At 35.8% G+C, this 22019-nt stretch overlaps 1 protein-coding gene across 1 annotated transcript in view; it reads left to right on the forward strand.

Annotated features, from left to right (window-relative positions):
- EYS (eyes shut homolog) overlaps positions 1 to 22019 on the forward strand; it is an 822863-nt gene that overhangs the window by 623266 nt on the left and 177578 nt on the right. Inside the window, exon 37 of the mRNA XM_065682611.1 lies at positions 1065 to 1294. Coding sequence (XP_065538683.1) covers positions 1065 to 1294 — 230 coding nt within the window. The remainder of the gene's footprint in view (positions 1 to 1064; positions 1295 to 22019) is intronic.

Consider the following 22019-nt stretch of genomic DNA (forward strand, 5'->3'; position numbering starts at 1 on the left):
TTTTTTTTTTTTGCACAATATAGAGACTTAGTGAAAATATTCAGAAAGTTTAAAAATACCAATGAAGTAAAAATAGTAAGGTATTTTTTCATATTACTGTTGCCAAATTTCAGAGTTAAAAGTTACTTTCTGGAAAAAAAAAGTAGAACCTCTTGAACTTTATGAAATGAAAGAATAAAGTTTATCTCTTAGTATTGTGCAAACTTATTATACGATCATAATTTCCTGTGACTTTTGATTCCTTTTGCTTTACCCTCATCCTAGTAATTTCTGTGATGCACATAAATTGTTCTGGTTAGTAAATCAGTAACCTTAAATTTGTATGGTTTTAGTGAGTTGTAAATTTGGCTTTCTGAATTAAACAAAAAGCAGTAACAAATAGAGCTGGCAATTAGGACAAACAGGTGGTATTGCTAATTTATTTCTAGCAACTTTGCAGTAGGAAATAATTAAAAAGGAGGTTACTGATTAACATATCAGTCTAGTAGTTAACGTGACAGCTCAAAAATTAAGAGAGACAGAATGCCATTCCAAACAAGAAAAGTTATGGGGGAATGAAGGCAAAATCATCTGCCTTTCTCACCATCACCCCAGTTATATCTATGAATTACAATATATGCTATTGCTGTACTACAGCATTTCTCTTCTGAATGTGCATGCTTAATATACTTGTATGAAAGTCATGTCTGGTAGAACTGCCTTATGAGATTTGGTAACTTCAAGCAATAAAATGCTTAATAATACAAGCCTGTATTTATTTATCACTCCATTGTTTTCATCCACCAAAAAGGAATTGCGAGAGCACATACAAAATGTGCTATATGCATGCACATTATTTCTTGCACTCTCAGGGAAAAATAGTTTCATTATCTCTCTGATAGATTTCAGAATGGGGACTTGATTTGGGAATTACTAATGTACTCACATTTTCTTAAATATAATCTGAATTTCTAAACAACCCACACACACATTTTTTTTAAATAAAGCTGAAGTGGAAAACTCTTGGGATTTTTTTTTTTTTTTGTCTGTTTGTTTGTTTTGATATATTGTCTCTCTCCTATCAGGACTCCTGTACCCACACATCTGTCAACAGCATTCCCTATGGTTTCTTCCAATGTGCCTGAGCTGCCTGAGCCTGTTGTGCCCTCTCAGATTTTCCCCACATTGCCATCTGTATGCCAGGATGGACTGTGCCATAATGGAGGGACTTGTCATCCTCTCTCTCTGCCTACTGGGGCCACCTCATTTCAGTGCGACTGCCCACTACACTTCACTGGCCGGTTCTGCGAAAAAGGTAGTTGTAAGTCATTCTTTCTGTATGTTGTGAAATGCAATTCTTATGCTTTTTGGAGCTGGAAAAGGGGAAGAGATGGCAATCAACATGTTTCCCTGCTTTTCATCCCAGTTACTGTTCAAAACTCAGAAGTAAATTCATTGAGGTATTTAGAATAATACTTGCAGCGCAAGTTTGGTGGTATCAGTCAGGCACTAGTAAAGATAACAAGCTTGAGTAGATAAAATATAGTATTTGTGCAAATTGCTGTGCACTGTGTGAATGCATGTTATGTACAGTATTATTTCTGAGACAGAAGAAAGTTAACTTATGAAAATAAGACCTCCTCAAAAGATATATAGTTTCCATTTCTACAGATCGAGGTCTTTTTTTGCCACTGTGACTGGTCCTTTGTTTATAAAGGCTTTTTTTACTCTGCTGCTCATTTGTACTTCTATTGTACTACTGTTGCTCATAAAGGACGTGTTAGTCAAATTAACATAATTTAACTAGAATTTGAATAAAAAATAATTCTTCAGACAATTTGGGCTTCTTTGTAAAAGGAATCAAGGCTGTAAGACAAACTGATCTATGTTACTATTTTGTAGTTGCAATTATTTTGCATTACTAGATTTCAGAAAGTTCTGTTTATGATATTTTACAGCTGGCTTCAAAAACTGTTTTCACTTTTAAGGTACAGGGATTATAAAGGGCAGTGGATAATTCTCATAGTATTAAAGGGCATTACTGGTGCACAGGGAAAAAAAAAAAGTGTCTAGATTATGGTTATATAACTGTAACATCCTCCTAATGAACTTCCCATGGTATGAAATACAAGCTACTAGAGTTAAAAATGCGCTTGCTAGGTTGACAGTATATCTGAGCTAACATCACCTTGTATTACTGTCTGAAAGTAGGTCATTACACTGTGTATGTGAAAGCAATCAATGATTGTAAGCTTAAAATAAAAAAGAAATTGTCATGTGTTGCTTAGACACCAGAGACTATTTTATCTTTCAGCCTTTCCCAATTTTATAATAAATTAAATCATATAATTTCAAATTATCAGTGTCATTAAGTAATTAAGTTGAATTCTGTGAATATCTTCTATGCATTTGGTATCTGGACATACTCTTTGCACTTGCTTTCAGTACATGGCTGTTGTGCAAACTGAACCATAAAATAGTGGAACCAAAAAAGCACGTTTCTTTCAAAGGGAATAGATTAAGTTACCATTCCATGTGTGTTGCAATGAAGATTTTTCAATATTTGAATAAAGTGTTTTATCTATTAACCCATATTTTATGTGCCAGAATTCCCTTCTGTGTTCCAAAGAATGCAGTTGGCATCCTTTGCATCAGCATCATCTGCAGTATTTCGGATGGGAGCAACTTTTGCCTTTTCTCAAGGGGTCTGCCAGGAGTAAGCAATGTTAAATTTAAGCAAAAGTTTGGTAGAGAACCTGGGGTAACAGGCTGCAACAAAGTATATATACAACCACTGTGTCCGGTGATACCTTGTCTGGACTCCACTGGTGTCAGATTGCTGCCTTCTACTGACCTAATCTTATCTTCCTGTTGATCTGTCCGTCTCCAGGAGTCTTTGACAGTTTGGTGTTTTTGAAGAAAACTGACATAATCTATCTTTGAATTATATTATCTGGCCTGAGTACTTGCCTCCTTGCGCCGAAGACTTTAATGGAAGTACCCTCCAGTCCATTGACAGAAACAGATATATTTGGATTGCTCATTCAAAAATACACTATCCTAAATCATTTCTCCTTTGAAATTTAACCAATATAGGCCTGCTGAGTTCATACAATGTAATGAGTTGATTGTCTTTCAATAATATTTCCAAGGGAATTTTGCATGTTTATCTTACCTTTGTACTGGAAGGGTCACCTTCTCTCTTTGTTACTTTGCTTCAAAAAATGTGTGAAAATATGACTGAGTAATGAGTGCATGTAAAGCAGATTAAAAGCAGGAGATTATTACAATAAATTGCAGTTGAAACCAAATCTCTGAAGATTAGAACTGAAGCATCATATGTTAGACACACTGATAACTATTCCATTCAATAAAATCAGAATGCAAGCCTTAAAAAAAACCCTGAGAGTTAGATCCTTTTGAGAATATAACCTCAGTTGTATAATAATTTCATCCTTTCACTGGTTGTGTCTAATTTCTATGAGATATCTTTCTCTTTTTTCTATACTTGGAAGAGATGTTTGCTTTGCAGAGCCCTGCAGGCATGCTTGATGATAGGATTTTAACAGCGGTACATTTTTCTGCATCAGATGTCTTTTAATAGCTCTTGAACATTCCTCTTCTTTTTCCCTTTCTGTAAGAAGACTGATTAAGGAGTTCCTCTTTTCACAGAGCTCTGCTCTTACGCCCTACAATCCCACCATCAATACAGGGAATAGCTTCCTTCTTCATGTTTAGCAATCCTGGGTCAGCCAGGGCTGTGGTATGTGACAGGCTCATCGGCAGCTCACTGTGGCAGCTACAGTGGAGGGCAATATGCTGTCATATTGCATGTTTAGGTAGATCAGCATCAGATTTGATGTATCCTGTATTTAACAGATGAAAAGTAACTGAAGCATAATGTCATTTTACTTAATTCAAATGTTTCAATGAGATTGATAATTTCATGTAACTAGACCAGAAATCGCCCAACTGAACTAGCATTATAAGCCTTTGATAGTCATAGACCAGTTCTTCAAGAAGTCTGGCAAGAACTCATAATTGCAGAAGATAAGGGCATCTGTAATCATTTTATAATTATTTACTCTAAACATTGGAAGTGATAAACTAAATTATCATCTATGCAATCCAGATTTTTTTTTTCCAGTCAAGAAAATTGTCTCTTAACTCCTTAGAGATAGCTGTGATCTGTTTTAATCATGCTGTAATGTATACCTCTACATTCCAGCAGTATATACTTATTAAACATCTTAGTGGTCTACCTTGCACCAACCATTAGCTACAGGTCAGCAAGAAAATATACCACACACTCAGCTGGCATAGTAACAGTCAATATAACGTACCACAGGGTCCTATACACAAACCCTGTTAGATACTCTGGCTTCATTCGGATGTGTTGCATATTTGTAGGTTAAGATATGCTACTTAGTAACAACTATATTTCTTACAGTGTATAAAACCAGCTTCTGGAGTGAAAGTAAGTGGTTTAATTTGATATTAAATGATTATTACATTTTCCTATTTGATTGCTCTTTAATAAACTTCAGTAGGTTGTTCTGCCCATACAAGAAATGTTTCCCAGGCAAAATAGTCATTATGGACATATTAGGGCCAAGCCAGTTCATTTAAATGCATAGTATATTTACAGTCAAATACCTCTGAATCTGAAATGTCTCTAAGTAACAGTTTTGAAAAGTGGAAATCTATCTCCATTTCCTAATGAAACAGAAATTCTTGGGTATGAATCAGTGTATTTGCCAAAGTCAAACTGAAGTTATCAATGCTGGATATATGCCTAAGTATACTACAGATTACCAAAGTTATCTGGAAATAAAAAGTTGCTACAAGTTTTTCTTTAAAAACTCTAACCTCTAACCTTGAATGCAGCATAGAAAATTTAGTGTCAGTGTAAATTTAAACTTTATTACTGGGTAGTGAGTGCTAGGTGATACACTAGAAAGGGAAGATCGTGTGGATAGGGAACACAGTGAAGGGTAGTATACTCTGAGCTAGCTTTTTTCTTTTTGATTTATGGGTAAATAAGTCTTTTGACTTTAATATTAAATGTGTCATTCTTTCATCCATAAAACAATTATTAGCTAAGAGGTTGTATCTGCTTCATTGTGAAATCCCCACACACAAGTGGAAAAAATGTAATGCTTTAGTATGAAGGCAGATGGTTGTCTATTAGTGTAAAGTTCATAGCAATTGGTTTGGAATATCACTGTCTTGTATGTGCAAAGAAAGTATGTCCCTGACTGTTAATTATAAGATTAACATTTCTAAAGTCACCAAATTTTTTTGCATTCTGTAGAAGTTTTATAAATTGTTCAATGAAAAGAATATTTAAATGTCATGTTAAAAAATGGGAAATCTTTTTAATTTTTTTATGTTGCCTGTGTATATTCTGTACATTACTTAAAGGTCAACTCCTTCCACAAAGCTGCAAAACCAGGAGTAAAATAGGAGGTTGTTACATGCATTTATCTTGCAACCATCCCACCTGGGGACTTTGCTACATTTGTTCCCTGGGATACACTTGTAGAATTCCTGAGCAATTTGTCGAGCAATATTTTCGAATACCACCCTAACATTAGAGTTTTCTTTTACTAGCAGCTTTTATAGAGATTTTTCCTAACTTAACATTTCTAACTTGTGTCATTAACTAGCATGTCAATGTATCTGGTTTTGAAAATAAATGTAATTGGTCCAATTTCTGTGATTGCAGCCATATTTAGAACAATCTCATGTCTCAGTAAGTCATAAATCTATTTATCTGCTTAATAACATTTATACTTTGTGTGTATGATTTAAAACAAGTCTGTGACAACTTACATCGAAAAGAAGGATGAGGAATCATATGAAGATGTGTGAGTGAGTAAGGACAGTTGTGTTTTCATCTCCACATTCAAGTCTCTGTTTGAGATACACAGAAAGAAAAATGTGAGACTGTCACGCCATGTGCTCTGTTTTTTCAGAGTTCAGGTGTTCTTTCACTGATTTTGTCCTGCCTCAAAATGATTCATAACTTGGTAGGACTCTGTGAGTAGAAAAACAACATGTTTAGAGCTATGTATAAATTTCAATAATTAATTTGATGTCATAAACCACAGTCAATGTCTAAACATATGAGATATCTATTAATTTTCCACAAAATGCATTTATATGAGTATGTAAAACTTTCACATTAACTCTCTAGATTTGGGCTAAATTTATAAAAAGTATGACGTTTTCCCCTCAGATTGAGAGGAAGACATTAAAAATTAAAACACAGTAGGATACTTAAGAACAAAGATTTATCCGGAATTTAAAGAACTTTGTGTGTTGGCTTTGATACATAGGTTGCACTTGCAACAATTTTAAAACTGCGTGCAGGAAATAGATAGCCATTCTCATGCAGTTTACTTGGTACATTAGAATTCAACAGAAGTAATATTTTGATGAGCAATGCAAAGAAAAAGGAATTATCTAAATTAATTCTCATGTTCTTCGCACTTTCATCTGTGGATCTGACCTTGCACTTTGATTTGAGACTAGCCAAACCTTGTGAAATGTAACATATTAGTGCTTCATATTGCCATGCTTCTGTGAGTAATCACGTTAGGTGCACAGTCACCTGGACTTAGCATATGGTCGCTTCAGTAAAGTATTGTTTAAAGATATTTTTTTTAATCATTTGAGAGTTATTAAAAAATAGCATTCTGCTATAAAGGCTTTCATGCGTAAGCATCTCAAGAAGTCAGCCTTTTCTGGGAAAAATTAATTATAAAAGCAGTAGAAACCTCTTTGCTTTCCCATGTAGATCAGACCTGTGAAAAAATTTTGGCATTTGTACCATTGGGCATCTGAATCACTATTTATTTACTGTGGATAAAAGTCTTGCCATAGTAATCTTTAAGAGAGCTGAAACAATTTTATAACATATTTTAGACAAGAACAGATAACAGAAAATGAAACAATGGCAAGTTCAGAATTTGTGGGGAACAAGTTTTCCTCCATTTATTTTCTGTTTGATAATGTCAGTTTAAAATTGATTTTTTCTAAATCTTGTTACCTATTCAGCTGCTAATCTCCCAGTGCCTTTGAGTCATTTAACATTGGAAGATAACCATTGCTGCATAGGTGACAAACACTTGCTTCTTTTCTTCCTTCACTTCTCCATTTATGGCATTTGAAACACCTTCTTTCAGTGATGCTTGAATTGCTGCCATTTGTTCTGTTGGTGCTAATTTGCTGATAATCAAGTCATCTGTGGAAATGTTATTTGTCTCCCCAGGCTGTATGGCAATGCTTATTTTCTGAGCTAGACTCATTTGCATTCTTCCACAGGAAATGCCACGTGATAAAGCAGGTGAGGTATTAAATAATGTCTTTGAGCTTTATTATGTAGCCTGTAAGAAAGAGAAAAGAAGACTGGTTTGCTTTTATAGCACAGAATAAGCAGTTAGTTAGTCCTTTTACCAGTGAAATCACCTGTGTTAGGGACTTAGGATAACAGTATATTGTGCTACTATGACATTTTGATTTCAAGAATGCTGTGATTAAAAACATGAGGTTTTATTTTTTCATTCCTGGATACAAAGGTGTGCAGCTCCTGATCCACTCCCAGACCACTCTCAGGAGCTTCAGCTAGCTGTGAGTGTGAAGTTAACATCAGGATTCTCTAGGGAACTCCCTAAAGCATCCTGCTCAGAACAATGGCAACTGGCAGATTCTTTCATGTCATGTTCCAAAGTGTTCCAAAGTGAACGGTCATTCTGGGAGGACACTGACTACTTACATGATGTTACAAAGGAAATGCCTTTGTTCTTTCCTGGCCTAAGCATAAAAGTGGCTCAACTATGAAACCCTCCATTATTTCTAATTAGGATTGCCTGACATGTTCCTTTTCATGCATCTTCATGAAACACTAGTGCTTGTGTTTACATAAAATCTCGAACTACTGTTGTTCAAAGGGGAGGAAAATTTAAGATATAAATGTTAGGAAATCACTGTTTTGGGGCTCCTTAAGAGAGCAAACCTCTTTTGAGGGAAAGAAGTCAGCTTATATTATAAAAAGACAGATTTTCTTCTACAATTGTATTTTCTTTACATTTTTTCAATAACAGTTTGTGGTGATAAAATATGCAAGTAATTATATAGCAAAAACATTTTATCTATTTAGGTATTTAACTACCCAGGAAATTCAGGATTCAAAAGATTAATTTCCTGTACTTATTTATTTACATTCTTCATGCCTGTAGATCCGTTCTGTGCAGAATGTTTGGGAGGTTCAAGAACTAGGGAGCATGCAGAGTCCCCCTGTGTTTCAGTGGAATTAGTGAAAATGCTGAATACATCATCAAACAGAGCAAAGAGTTGAGGCATTTACTGTCAGATTCCTACTTTCTTTTGGATTCATATTTAAGACAGGAAATTGCATAAATAAAAGTAATTTTCCTATGTGAATGGTATGGTCCTGTATCAAGAATTTGCTTAATGAATTCTTCCACCCTATAAAAGACAAAAAAAAACCCCACTGTATTATATATAAGTAATACAATTCTGTTGCATATTGAACACAAGGGAAAATACACAAATATGGGAAATAAAACCAAGAGAATAAAGGCAAGCATCTTGTTAGCCTCTACCACTCATAGTGGAAAACTGTAGATTCATCTGACTTCCAAAAATGTTTTACAACACATGGCATTATTCTTAACATTATCTTTTTTAAATTATCATAGCTGTAGTGAGTGGGGTTTTTTATTCATCTGAACAACCTGCTTCAGCAACTGGTGAACTTCAGCAAAATAAGAAGAATAAATCAACCAGAAATTTATATGAGTAAAATATGTATGATGTGACAAAATGCAGTATTTGAGGTTTCTCTTAGAGTTAACAGCAGAAGCCCAGTCTCTTCTCAGACACTTACATCTTCACGTACATTTTCTCATATAACAGGGATAATGTTACTGGGATATTTTTTTCAGCTCAGTGCAAAACAAAAAAGATTTATCATTTAAACTTTGTACATAGTTTAAATTGTGGATTTGTTATTTTAGTAGCAAAAAAAAAAGAAAAAACATGTAAGATGGGAATATTCCTATTAAATACATGTGTACTTCATTAAATGTCTTGTTAAGAGCATGGTAGAATCAGTATGCAACCCTCTTTGTTCCTGGAGATTCTTATATAGGAATTTTATAGGAACTCCTGTTATTTTAATTCTGATCTTGATATAAAAGTGTTTTAAATCACTCATAAAAATAATGAAAGCATAGAAAAGGTGCAGAAAATGTAGGATTTACATGCACTAAAAAAAAGTTTAGTATGAAAGGACATTTCATTCATTGCCTTTTGAAATCCAGCACACTGCATAAATCTCGTCCTTTAAAGATGAAGCCAGACAGACTCCAGACAGGAAATGATATGACAAAATTCAGCTCCAGATGATCAGAATCAGTCTCCCTTTTTCTGACATTTCTAAAGACCAGCCTGGGTGCAGTTGAGAATAAAGGGAAAAATGTCAGCCCAGATTTAAAGCCTGAATATTTTTGTGAGTAATCAAGATGGTGATGCTTGAGGATCTTAAATTTATCCAGAAAGGATGGGGAGGCAAAAGATTTTGATGAAACAGTAACAGTAAATTTGGCCAAAAACAAACATTGTGATCCAAAATACTGGCTTAAATTGTGTTGCTGCAAAGGTCACCCTTGCTTTTTTTTTTTTTTTTGTTTTGTTTGTAAAACAGCAAAGAGTTAGTTTCATGAGGATTTAGGTACATTAACAAGATGATAAGGCCTTTGGTCCCTGTTAAATATCCTAAACAGCTGATGACATTTAAGGATAGGAGGAGGGAAGAGAATAAAGAAACTACTACTCTGTCATTTAGCAGCAGGCAGGACAGATTTCTGAGCTGGCATGATAGGGCAGCTCAACACTGAAAATATTCTTGAAATACTAAGCTAGAAAAGCAAAATGAAATGAAGAGTTATAAAGGAAAGTATTCATCAGCATTACATTTAATCCAGCTAAAAGTATCTTATAAGAATAAAAAAAAAAATCTTGGACACAGAGAATGTTAGTAAAAACTCAGAACTATCTGACAACAGAAACTAACATTTTATGCTTGACATTTCCACAAACTCTTTCAGCTTGTGGTATTACCATCTTACCTCAGTGCAAAGGTGTGTTACTACTTTGTTGTTCTTAAAATGAGATTTCAGCAAGAACGCTACCAACCCCTGTATTTGTCTGCATTTTATGTTATCTCTGAAAATACAGTATACATTTGCTGTATTTCCATAACAGAGACATTCTTCATTCTTTCTTCCAGCTCCAGTAGTGCTACACTGAAATCCTGCTGAGTTGTTACAGTTTTAGAAGCAGTAGATTAATAATATCCTATTATATTGCTGTATCTTATTTTTCACATAAACAACTTGCCAAAACTATGTAGAACTCTAAGAGTAGTGCTGAATCTCACTCCTGACAATCAATAAGGCTTAGGCATTGTGCATGACATAAGGCTTTTTATAAATTCTGCCAATGTCTTCATTTATCTATGCCATGATTTTTTTTTTTTTTTTTTTTTGGCTCATAACACGGCTATTTTCATTCTCTGCTTTAAAAGGTGCTCTCCTGACAAAAAGTGTCTTCCCCCTTAACATTTGATTAATGAGTCTTTAAGAGAAAATATAATCAATGTCTGCCTACCAAAAAAAAAAAAAAAAGAAAAGCCAGGGAGAGAAATGCTTAAAGGCATTGATGAAAATACTCTGAAATGTCATTAAAAGTAGTGTCTTTGCTAATCAGAGAAGTGTTTCTTTCTGAACCTAACCAACACAGCTTATTCCTTCCTTTCTAAATGTTATGCTACAGACCATGCAATACTGATACTATGTCATTTCTTTTCCAACTTTTTTTCCCCTCAAGGAATAAACTGGTTATGTGCTATTGTGTATATGTGTATAATACACAAAAAGCATCTAGAAACACTATGTTTCAACTTCGTAATAGTTTTATCTCTTTTCCTGTCACCTCTTTTGTTTTCTTATTCTCCCTTAGTTTTGTAGCTGTCACAGTCTCTTGTGACTTGCCTACCCTCCACTCCAGTGCAGTATGAACAGAACAGAAAAAAACTGACTCTGTATCTCCTTTTTTATGAGCGATGGTATAATGATAGGGACATTTTTAACATCTCCTTGTATTAGACAATTTCTTTGTTACCCTTACATGCATGACAGTGTCAAAAAGAAGGGAGACCTGGTCTGAGGTTCTTAAATCCCTGCTCAGATGGAAAGTGATGTCTTCTGCATGCTGCCTGCCCACTGTTACAAACATGCATTATTCTTTTTGTAATCCAGTTATGTGGAAAACATATGTAGTCCATCACATATGGAAAATTTTTGCTTTCCAGTCCAAACCAGTTTAATCTAAAGTTAACTTTACAGATACAGCAAAGCATAAGTTAGCACGTTGTGTATCAGCTGCAATGCCATTCTGTGAGGCAGTCTGGGCCATTCAGAAGCTGCTCAGCTTGCTCACCTAGAACAGCGTTTGTTTGAAGTAATCTGTTCATTTCACATGAGTCAGCAGGAGATATGCCTGTTGTAAAGGCATTCACAGTAGTTGCTGCTAAAGGTGGTTGTGGTGGCCCCTGTGGTGGGAAGATAGGTGAGTAGAAGTGTTGTGTACCGCATCATATTTGATAAACTGCATGAGACAAGAAGCTAAAGTGATGTTCTTTACTACTGATGTTTTTACTAAATGCTTAATTATAGCATTTAGTAAAATTCTAAATGCTGTGATATAAATAGAAGTATTTATGAAAAAATGCTTCTACATAAAATACTCCTGAAATTTTCTCATTGTTTTTAGGTGCTCTCTGCAAATGCTGAGTGTGCTTTGTGGTTGCGTATAAATGATGATTACAGTAACTTTGAAAATGAGATAATACTTACTGAACAAAATCTGAATTTAATTATCTCTTGATAGAAATCTGGGTGTAAGTCTATGTCGTGGTTTAAGCCCAGCCAGCAACCCAGAACCACACAGTAGGTCACTCGCTGCCCCCTCCTTCCTCCCTCTGCTGCTGGAGGAATGGGAAGGAGAATCGAAAGAGTGTAACTCCCATGGGTTGAGATGAGAACAGTCCAGTAACTAAGGTATGATGCGAAACCACTACTGCTGCCACCAATAATAATAACAATAAGGGAAATAACAAGGGAAGAGAATACAACCACTCACCACCCGCCAACCGATACCCAGCCCGACCCGAGCAGTGATCTAGCCCTTCCAGGTAACTTCCCTGAGTTTATATACTGGGCATGACGTGCTGTGGTATGGAATACCTCTTTGGCTAGTTTGGATCAGGTATCCTGTCTCTGCTTTCTCCCAGCTTCCCCTCCTCCCTGGCAGAGCATGAGACTCAGAAAGTCCTTGGTCAGAGTAAATATTACTGAGCAACAACTAAAAGCATTGGAGTTATCAGCACTGTTCCCAGGCTGAAAGTCAAAAACACAGCACTGCACCAGCTACTAAGGAGAAAAATGACTGCTACTGCTTAGACTAACCAAGTCCAACTTAGACATTTTTCTTAAAAGATCATGAATGTTTCCCTGTTGTCATCACTGAATAAAGACTGAACCATGGCATTTCTTCCTTATTGTAGTTTCCACTTATATTTTCTGTACTACAATTAATTTTTTTTTTATTCTGGCTGAAAGTGGAAAATGTTCTAGTAGAATGTAGTATGGCAGCATAAGTATTAAATAACTACTTAGAAGAATAACTATGAAAGCAAACATTGAGAAAAGGTTAATCTTAAAGTATCTTCATAATGTTTGTAAGCATTGTTTCTTTTGCTCTTAATGTTTTTAGACCACAGCAAGTGCAGAATAAAACCAATAAGTTTTTCCAATCAGTACTTCGGTATGTAGTGTTGTAAGGCCCTTATTTGCTTCCTTTTATAATCCTGGAATGTCTGATCATTCAGATCAGTTGTTTTCAAAAGCTAATGTAATAAAGAGCATCAGGCTCAATTGAATTGGCAGCCATTGTGATCTTTAAAATTGACAGAATGCCTTGAAGGTGAAATGGAAAAAAAAATCATTAAAATTTGGGGTTGAATTTTTATTAATATATTGGTCAACTAAAGAGTCAATATTAGGAAATGTTTGGAGAATTCAAATAAATAGCTGAATAACTTCACTGCTATCAGCCAGAGATTGTTTCAGAAAGTATATCCAAATATGGGTGTACCAATCTTAGTATTAGTAGTTAGTATTTAGTAATTAGCATGTTTTACTTGTCCTATCTTTGACCACAAAACCAAGGGCTTGCATTTTGTGGTTTTCTGCTGGTTCCATAAGTCCTTCTCTCGAGATTTGCAGTATCCTGTTGCTTATTTTCATTGCTTTTGTGACCAGCGGACCATCACATATATGTTACAACAGAGAACAGAATCCACCACACAGCTTAGCTTGGTGCTTTGCACATGTCACATCAGATCTACAAGCATAATAAAGGAAAGGAGGAAGGGATTTAGGGAGAAAGAATAATACATATACTCTGAGATGGCCTGAATCAATCTAGTGAGACCACAGAAATGGTTATCTTTAGCTGTACGCAGTAGATTATAAAAAAGTAGCAAAGAAAAAGACCACAAAGGTGGAGCATAAAGAGAGATTAGTTTCCAGAGAGTTTGACTTGAAAGAGATAGGTTCTGGAGAAAGATGATGTCAGGTAGCTTTGCAGAATTGGTTTCCTGGGGCCAGCTATTCAGTTGTTTCATGGAAGGAGTAGAGGTACTTGCACAGACAATGTTCAGTATAAGGAAAGAAATAACAAAGTAAAACATACTGAAAGAAAAGTAAAATAGACTGTCACAAATCAAAGAATGTGACTGTTTCTCAGTCAACACAGAGTGTATTTGAGGAAAGAAACAATCAGATAAGGAAGTGAAGAGTATCCCTGCCTCCACCCCAAACAAAAGCTACTGTAATTTATTAGAGCAAAAGCCTATTCCTGGGAGTAATTTAGAGAGAGTACTTTAGGGCACCAGAAGCAGCTCCATGCATGCTCTGCAAAAAACTGTTTTTCCAGTTACTTATGTATTTTTTTCTACTGTAGTCTCGACAAGTTCAGTGCTTTATTAAATATCATAAGAGACTAAAAATCAAGCTCTCCTATATTCTTGAATTAGCCTCAGACTCACTCTGTAAGCTTGGACTTCTGTTCCCTCACTGCAATTCTTGCTACACATTCTTCTGTGTTTTTTTGTAGGATCATAACAGTGTGATTCTGCTTGCCAAGTAGCAATTCACTCTTCATTCTTTATCTAGCTGTTTTTTAAGATTCCCAAAGCTGCCTCAAGCAGGTCCTTATTTACATCCTTTTCTAATAATGAGATATGTGATAATTTCAATCAGCTGCCTTTGAAAGCTAATACAGTAGCCTAAAAATCACGAGGATTAACAAATTAGTAGGTGGCGTAATGTGTCAGGTTTCACAGATTAAAGGAAATGTATCTGACAGCGGTCATGTCCCTCAAAAGTGAATTTCAAAACCTTTATTAATGCCAAGGGTCAGCAGATCACCCAGAGATGCTGTGTTTTCACAGGCTGCAACAGCTGTCCTTAACTCAGTAAGGGACAGTCAGCACAGGCAAACTAACTCTCAGAAGAATGCTTGAGAATAGAAACATTAGATAGTGGATACAGGTATTTCTGATCAGCAGTTTTAAATCCACTGCCCAGTATCTAGCACCAACCACAGATACACCATGTGTTTTCAAGGATCCTATTCATTATATGTTCTCACAGAACACAAACCTTTAACGTTTCTCTCAAACAGGCATATGTACATTATCAGTAACTTCTTTTTTTTTCCTTTTCCCAGAATATTTTTTTATCTCAACAGAAAGCTTTCATGGATTTGAAAACTCAAAACATTAATATGCAAAAGAAACTTATTTGCACTGAACAATTTTAAAATATGTATTTTTCTATATCAGTACTATTAATGCACATCAAGTATCTATAATAAATTCTTGACAGCGTATTCTACTTGTTATTAATAAAAAATATGCCTGTCGGTCTAGTAATTGCATAAAGTCAATTTCCTTCTGTTTTAATGGAATCAGTTGCACACATAATTTAAAAAACCCTTTATCTTGGTGCACCTTTCCTTTGTGATTGGCCGATACAGAAGAAAGTTTCCTCTTAAAAGTTGGATACTCAGCATACATTCAACATGCTAAACAACCCTGTTCTGACATGATTACTCTTCAGAAAACTCTAAGCTCAGGGTTTATCTGGTTTGGTACAGATTTCAGAATCCTGTAATCAGAAAAAGATCCAGGCCCCATAGTATAATGCTACTTGCCTTGCTAGCGCATGTCTGTTTCATGATATGATAACTTTTATCATAGCATACTGCAGATTATGTAGCCATTATTGGCCTTTTGAATTATATTTTGACCAGATGCTGCATGATTGCTCCACACTATATACATCTTTATGATCACTGACAGATGGTCATGCCCTGACTTCATCTGAGAAATCATTGGTCTTGAAGCAGTGTGTGAAGAAATCATAAATAATGTGATTTTATTAGCATGGGAATTCGCACATTTGGGAAAATTACTACCATCTGTGCTCATTACTGCAGCACCATGCCTTGTAGACCAGATCTGATTCATGGCATGCCAACTTTGAATAGAAATTGAATTAGTAAGTATTTTTCTGTACCAGATCATACAGGCAGGCCTCTGTATGTCCATCCAGTTGCTGTCCCTTGAATACCAGAAAGGTCTTATTGCCAACATTTTCATAATGGTCATAAATCAGAGGGTTCCATTTACGGTAGAAAATAGATAAATATGGTAATTTTATTAGGTGCCATATTCTCCATCTAGAAAAAAGAGGGTTTGTTTGGAAGCTGACCAACCAACACCAGATCATATTTGCCATATATTTGCCAAACAACTTTCTCCCACCCTTAATTTAAAGTAAAATTATTGAAGGTTTATATTGAAAAGGACAAGTGTTTAAACCCATTAAAGACCCAGTCACATCTAGGACCTTACTTTAACATTTTTAGCCTGTAGAACTGTCTTGAATCAGTGGCAACATGATCACTCATAGACATAATATTAAAAGTCACTTGCAATTTGGCAAGAGAATGGACTTCCTATCTGTGGTGGCATTTTCTTTGTCTTCTGTCTTTACAAGCAATTTCCATCTGAGTTGCTGAAAGTAATACTGGGAATTATTTTAATACAAGGTCTGAATGTATCAGTGCTATTTCCTAATTTTTGTCCTTTGTATGCTTTAAGAGCTGGTAACAGCTCTCACATCTTCAGTGTTCAGTGTGTTCTAGTCTTCTGTCTTCAAAACCTGAAATCATCCATATATTTACCGATACTTTCTGGAGAGGTCTCAAAAAGGAATGGAAAGCAAAGCTATCTGAATGCAGTCTATTAAGATGATTTTCATCTGAATGAAAACTTGCTGTTGAGTAGTCTATCACTTAAAAGTCACTTAGCCAGCACTCCCTGGTATCACTACAGAATGTGTGCAATTTGGATATTGATACAGCAGTTGCAGGCGAAGGCTTATATTTTCATGAGAGCTGCTGTCATTACATCTTTAAGAGGTCAAGATAATACTTTTTGTTATTTGTGGTCTTAGCACAGAGTATGACAATTCTCATGGTGCCTTTTACGGGGGAAAATTGCAAATAAATCTTCAACACAAAATAGATACAGAGTATTTCTGTCATTAGTGGAATATATAAGTAGTTAACATATTTTGAAGAAGTACCTAATGTAAAGTGATTAAGTTCTTATTTTCTGTTGCATACTCCAGAAACTATGACAAAGTTATCTAATATATAGTTGAAGTTACTCAAATGTTTTAGCAGTAATTTACAGAATTTGCTATTTAATTATGTACGTCAGTCCTAGATGAAGTACTGTGTAATGCAGTAATTTTTACTACATTTTATAGAAGGAGACTGTTCAGTATTATGTATATAAATTAAACACTTGATGAAGAATTTGCTATATTGAGTATGCAAATTGAATTCAAGGAAGACGTGTAACTGAAGTAGCACTGAGAAATATTCTGTGACTCACTTGGAGACATCTTCAGAGAAATTTAGTAGTGTGGAGTTAGCAAAGCCACAAAAACTTCTGCCCATGAGAATAGAAGTCTTTAAAGTTTGATGAGAAAAGTACTAACACTTGTCAGCAAAGTAGGGTAAAGTGGAATAGAAAATTTGCTGTGCTTTGATACTATTGATTATAGACTCCTAAAATACTGCATTATCAGCCAACTATGTGTTGCTTATAAATGCATTATTGCTCTGGGACAGGTCACTCATTGTTAAAATTGGCAGTTTAATCCCTAAAGGCAGACAGGGCGCAGAGCCTAGGTGTGAGTGGCCCTTCAGTAACATGCCTCTTGTACTTCTACTTTGCAGATAATTTTGTTACAGACTATAAAGTATCCTATTGATTGAGCTCTGAAAGTTGTAAATGTGATTTATGAGCTATATTTGATTAAAAGCCTGGCTGCTCTGAGGAACACAGAAATTTCTGCTCCCTTGGTCTAACACTGTGTATATCACTTAAATCCATTACCTGAGAGAATACACCCTTATAAAAGACTAGTGAAAATGGAAAGCTGCATTGGAAAACCAGGTAGGAGAGCTTTATTTTAACCAGAGTACTAGGCAAAAAAAAGATGTATGACCATCAGAGAACTAAACCACTGCAAATATTATTCGCTGTTAGATAAACTAACAGTTTTTCCAGCAATTTTGTTACTACAGCAGTTTGAAGATAGTAAAGTAAAACTCGACAGCAGGTTAAGTAGCTAAGCTGTCGCTCCTGGCATTGTCTTGATATACAGTGTTATGTATCCACTCAACCGGAAGGAAGCTTTGTCTTCTATAAAAACATGCAGGGTGTGAGAAGAATAGTTTTTAATCAGACAACATTTTTTCTCAGCTTTACAGAAGTATTTGGCTTTCAAATTATTTACATATGAAATAAGATGTGATTACAGACTTTGAACTTCCATTGCTTTTAAGTTTGAGCCAGGTGAACACAGATTGAAGACATGTGATATGTGTTGGTGTTCTTACTAGTAATTAAGATTAATCATTTTGTGAGTACCCACATGACTTATCTCTTGCGGCTGATATCCAGTGAGGCTATACTGTGTAAGTTTAAAAGAAAAATGTCTCTCTCTATTATCAGCCTATAAAAATGGCTACCAATTGATCATACTAACCTTGCCATGGACTGCAACTTTTTTACTATATTAATCATATTCCTAATGAGACTCATTTAGTAAGAAGAATATTTCAAGTCTTTTTATTTCAGGGAGCAAAGGATTCGGGAAATTAATATTTAACCAGAGTTGAAAAAGCATGTTTAAAACTGGTTAGGTAACTTTTCCCTTGTGTGCACCAACTTTTCATTTATTTATTTATTTTTTACATAACAGCGATGTTGCATCTTTCTTGGGCACAAGATGTAAATAGCTGTATCAGTGTACCAAATAGCAACAGAAACCATGTGATGAGCTTTTAAAGCATGTGACAAATTATTTATGAATCTTTAAGTATGCATACCTATACATTCTTCCCACAAACATGCTTTCGTCAAACCACTGGTAGCTTTACATAATTCTGACTTTAAACAGTGCAAAAAATAAGCACTTCCTTCTTTGGATTAAATGTGCATTTTACCCAAAAGAAGTATCCAAAAGAAGTACTTATCAGGCTAAGTACCATAAAAATACTTAGCCTGAACTCCTGAATAGGCAGTATATAGTCAAACAGTAGTGCTAAGTTGCAGAAAATACTTTCTTACCTTGCTTAAATCTATGTACTTTCTAATATGACCAAAATATACATTAAGATGATTGTGTCTCTCCTGGGCATGTTCTTTTTTTTACTTCAGAAGGTTGCAGAAAATCTTCATTGATGCCACACTGTTCATGAACTTTGTTGAAAGCATATTTTGCAATGAGCTAAATTGTGTTAAAATTTAATATGATAAGTGCCACACAAGCAATCACTGTATAATCTTCAGTAAGTCCTTTTCTAGTAGCCTTTCATTGGAAACACTATAAACAATCAGTGTTTAAATCAAGATATAAGAGTGTCTGATACTGAACTGACAGTATGGAGACAAATGGACTCAGGTACTGACGCACTTTTAGTGCAGATATGTATTTAATGCTAATGAATGACAGGCATCCCTGCCTATGGCTGGGTAGATGGGATAGCCTAGGAAAGAAGCCAGGTGGATGAGGATAAAGGTTCCCCACACAATGTCCCTGTCCCTCAGCAGCAGCAGCAGCAGTAGTAGTGGTTGTTGAAGCAGTAGGTAGATACAGCACAGGGAGGAGGCTGGGCAGGTCAGCACAGCGCTCCCAGCCATGGGGCTGGGCAAGGGACCAGAACCCAAAAGTGTTCCAGCCACCACATGCAGGGCCTTTACCTGTCCTGTCCCTCAGCTACCACAGATCTTGTCAGTCGTAGGGGCAGAGGTGCAATACCTGGTTCTGATTGCCTTAAGTTCTTATGACGCCTGGCTAATAGCTGCCAACATGCAGGCTTCCCTATCTGTTGCTCTGGAAGGTTCTCTACATGCAGGCAAGTGCTGCCATTGGCACTTAGGGACAGGGGAGTCGCCTGGAGATCAACAAGTGTTAACCAGCTCTGTGCCACAGCAAATGGAGAGTTAAACTCAAAGCCCAAAGCCAAGAACTGAATTAGATTATTGCCCAGACAGTAGTGTGTTGTGTTTGAGCCTGCTGGGCCATTGCTGAAGGTTTCCTAACTGCCTTAAAGTGCATGAATGACTACTCTTCATGAATAGGAACACTGCTTTTCCCTGATAATATAAAGGTAATTCTTATTTACAAGGAGTATTATACAATTGGCTATTGTTTTATGGCACTGAAACAGTAAACTGCTATGTAAGTTAATTGTTGTATTTCATTGGGTTTTGTTTAGCTACAATCTGCATACAGTTCATACTGACACTATTTGGATTCTTTTAACACTAATAATAATAAACCAGGGAATTTGATAATAAGCCCTCATTTTGTTGAGGCTGCAGCATCACCCTAAGGCAACAACAGCAGCGTTTTTTCCATTATTACTTTAACACTGAATTCTGAACAGAAGCAGATAGACAGGGAAAAAAAAAACAACAGCATTCCTCAGATGCTGTTTAAAGACATGAGATGCACAGAAGCATCAAAAGGCAAAGAATGCTGTGAACATGCCTGAAGGTCATGTAAGGACAGATCTTATGTTTCTGATTGTTTGCTTAAGCATTGAAGTTTTTAATTTATGACAAGGAAAAAAAAAGACAATCTATGAGTGCCTTATGAGCACTTTATATAACCAAATTATTAAGTGTCACCTAGCTAAAATAACTTTTCCCAGTTGCTCTGCCTTTCTTCTTCTTGGCATTCAGGTTGTCAAATACAGCAGGCTTAGTTTATCCTAAAGTGATGCAGCTGCTGCTGCATTTTCACTTAGAGAAATCCTGACTAATTGTGAGCACCAATCTTCACATGGTAGTAAACCCCAAACACAACAAAAGGCTTTCAAACCCAGCGGCCCACTGTTCTCTTTCCAGTGCTTGTGCCATTTTCCCCTCTGTGGGTATAGGAGACTCTCACACCTTCTCTTGTATTTTCATAGACAATAGAGGGTTTGCTAGGATTTTTTTCATTTTCATGCTCAAAGCATGCTGCCATTATATATGGTTAGCAGTAGTTGCAGTGTAATCATCTTTTGTTGTTCAGATAATAATAAAGATGAAATAGCTTGTGAGTAGCTGTTTATTGAGGCCACCCACACTTCATGTACTTCAGAACACCGTCTTTTTAATGTAAAGGTAAATTAGTGCATCTAAGCCGTGTTTCAGCTCATTGTGCATCCTGCCTTACTGGAGGCTCAGTGCCTGATTTCCTCAAGACAAGGTGCATGCTTCAGAAGTACCACAGAGGTCTAAGCATAACAGAAGCAATTCTAGCAGACCTAGATACCAGCAAAGTGAAAAATACAGTTATCATTTTCTCTACAATAACAGCCATTATTAACAATATCTCTGATTCCAGATATCCTAAACCGTTTGCTTAAGCAGCTGTGCCTGTCACTGGATTTGATAACAGTATATAGTTAGCTGCTACCTCAGCCATGTATCATCTATTACAGGGTTTTTTCAGCATTTTGTCAGCAAATGTCTGCCTTTCCAAAGGATTTAAGTAAAAGTTCATTCAGTGGATGTATATTGTAGTTTATATTTGCATTTGGATTTCTCAAACCTCATGATCCCACATTTTAAACTCACATTTTATACCTCATTACTTGTGGCAACACCTCCACGAACGGAGTGATAGACATTGATAATTGAATTTCCTGCAATATTTCATAAAGTTTTTGTGAAATTACATATTATACATATGACAAAGTTAGTTGTGTGTCATTTCATAAGTGAACCTATCCCCTTGCTAACATTTCCAAATTACTTTCTAGTAAGGAGAACTCAGACTGTAACACTGCATGTTTGCAGAGAATTTTCAAGCTATCTAGACAGGTACATTTTGGAAAATGTCCTGGAGAGCTGGGACTATAGGATTGAAGAATAAAATACCGGTCTGTCTTTAATTAAGGTATCTCCAGTGGAATATGTGGATGTGTCAGGTATATCATCACATGGCTGAAAGACTTGCTGTTTTTGACAAAATTTCAGCTGGTTTTAGGAGTCAGGCCCTCAGACAAGCATCAAGCATCAGCAGCTATTTAGCTTGGATGCTTTGGGGAATGTGATACAGTCATCTTTTTTAACATCTTTTCACCAAACGCATACCTGTTCTCTTGTTTTGATGATATGAAACTTAGTATACTTTGCTTTGTTCACCATGTAGATATTTTTTTTGCTCAGAATTTCTATTAAAAACCCCTACTGCAGAAGCTCATCAGCAGTAGGATATGTGCACATAGCCATAGTGTAGCTATAG

This window comes from Lathamus discolor, chromosome 5 (genome assembly GCF_037157495.1).
Source record: "Lathamus discolor isolate bLatDis1 chromosome 5, bLatDis1.hap1, whole genome shotgun sequence".
NCBI classification, from domain to species: domain Eukaryota; kingdom Metazoa; phylum Chordata; class Aves; order Psittaciformes; family Psittacidae; genus Lathamus; species Lathamus discolor.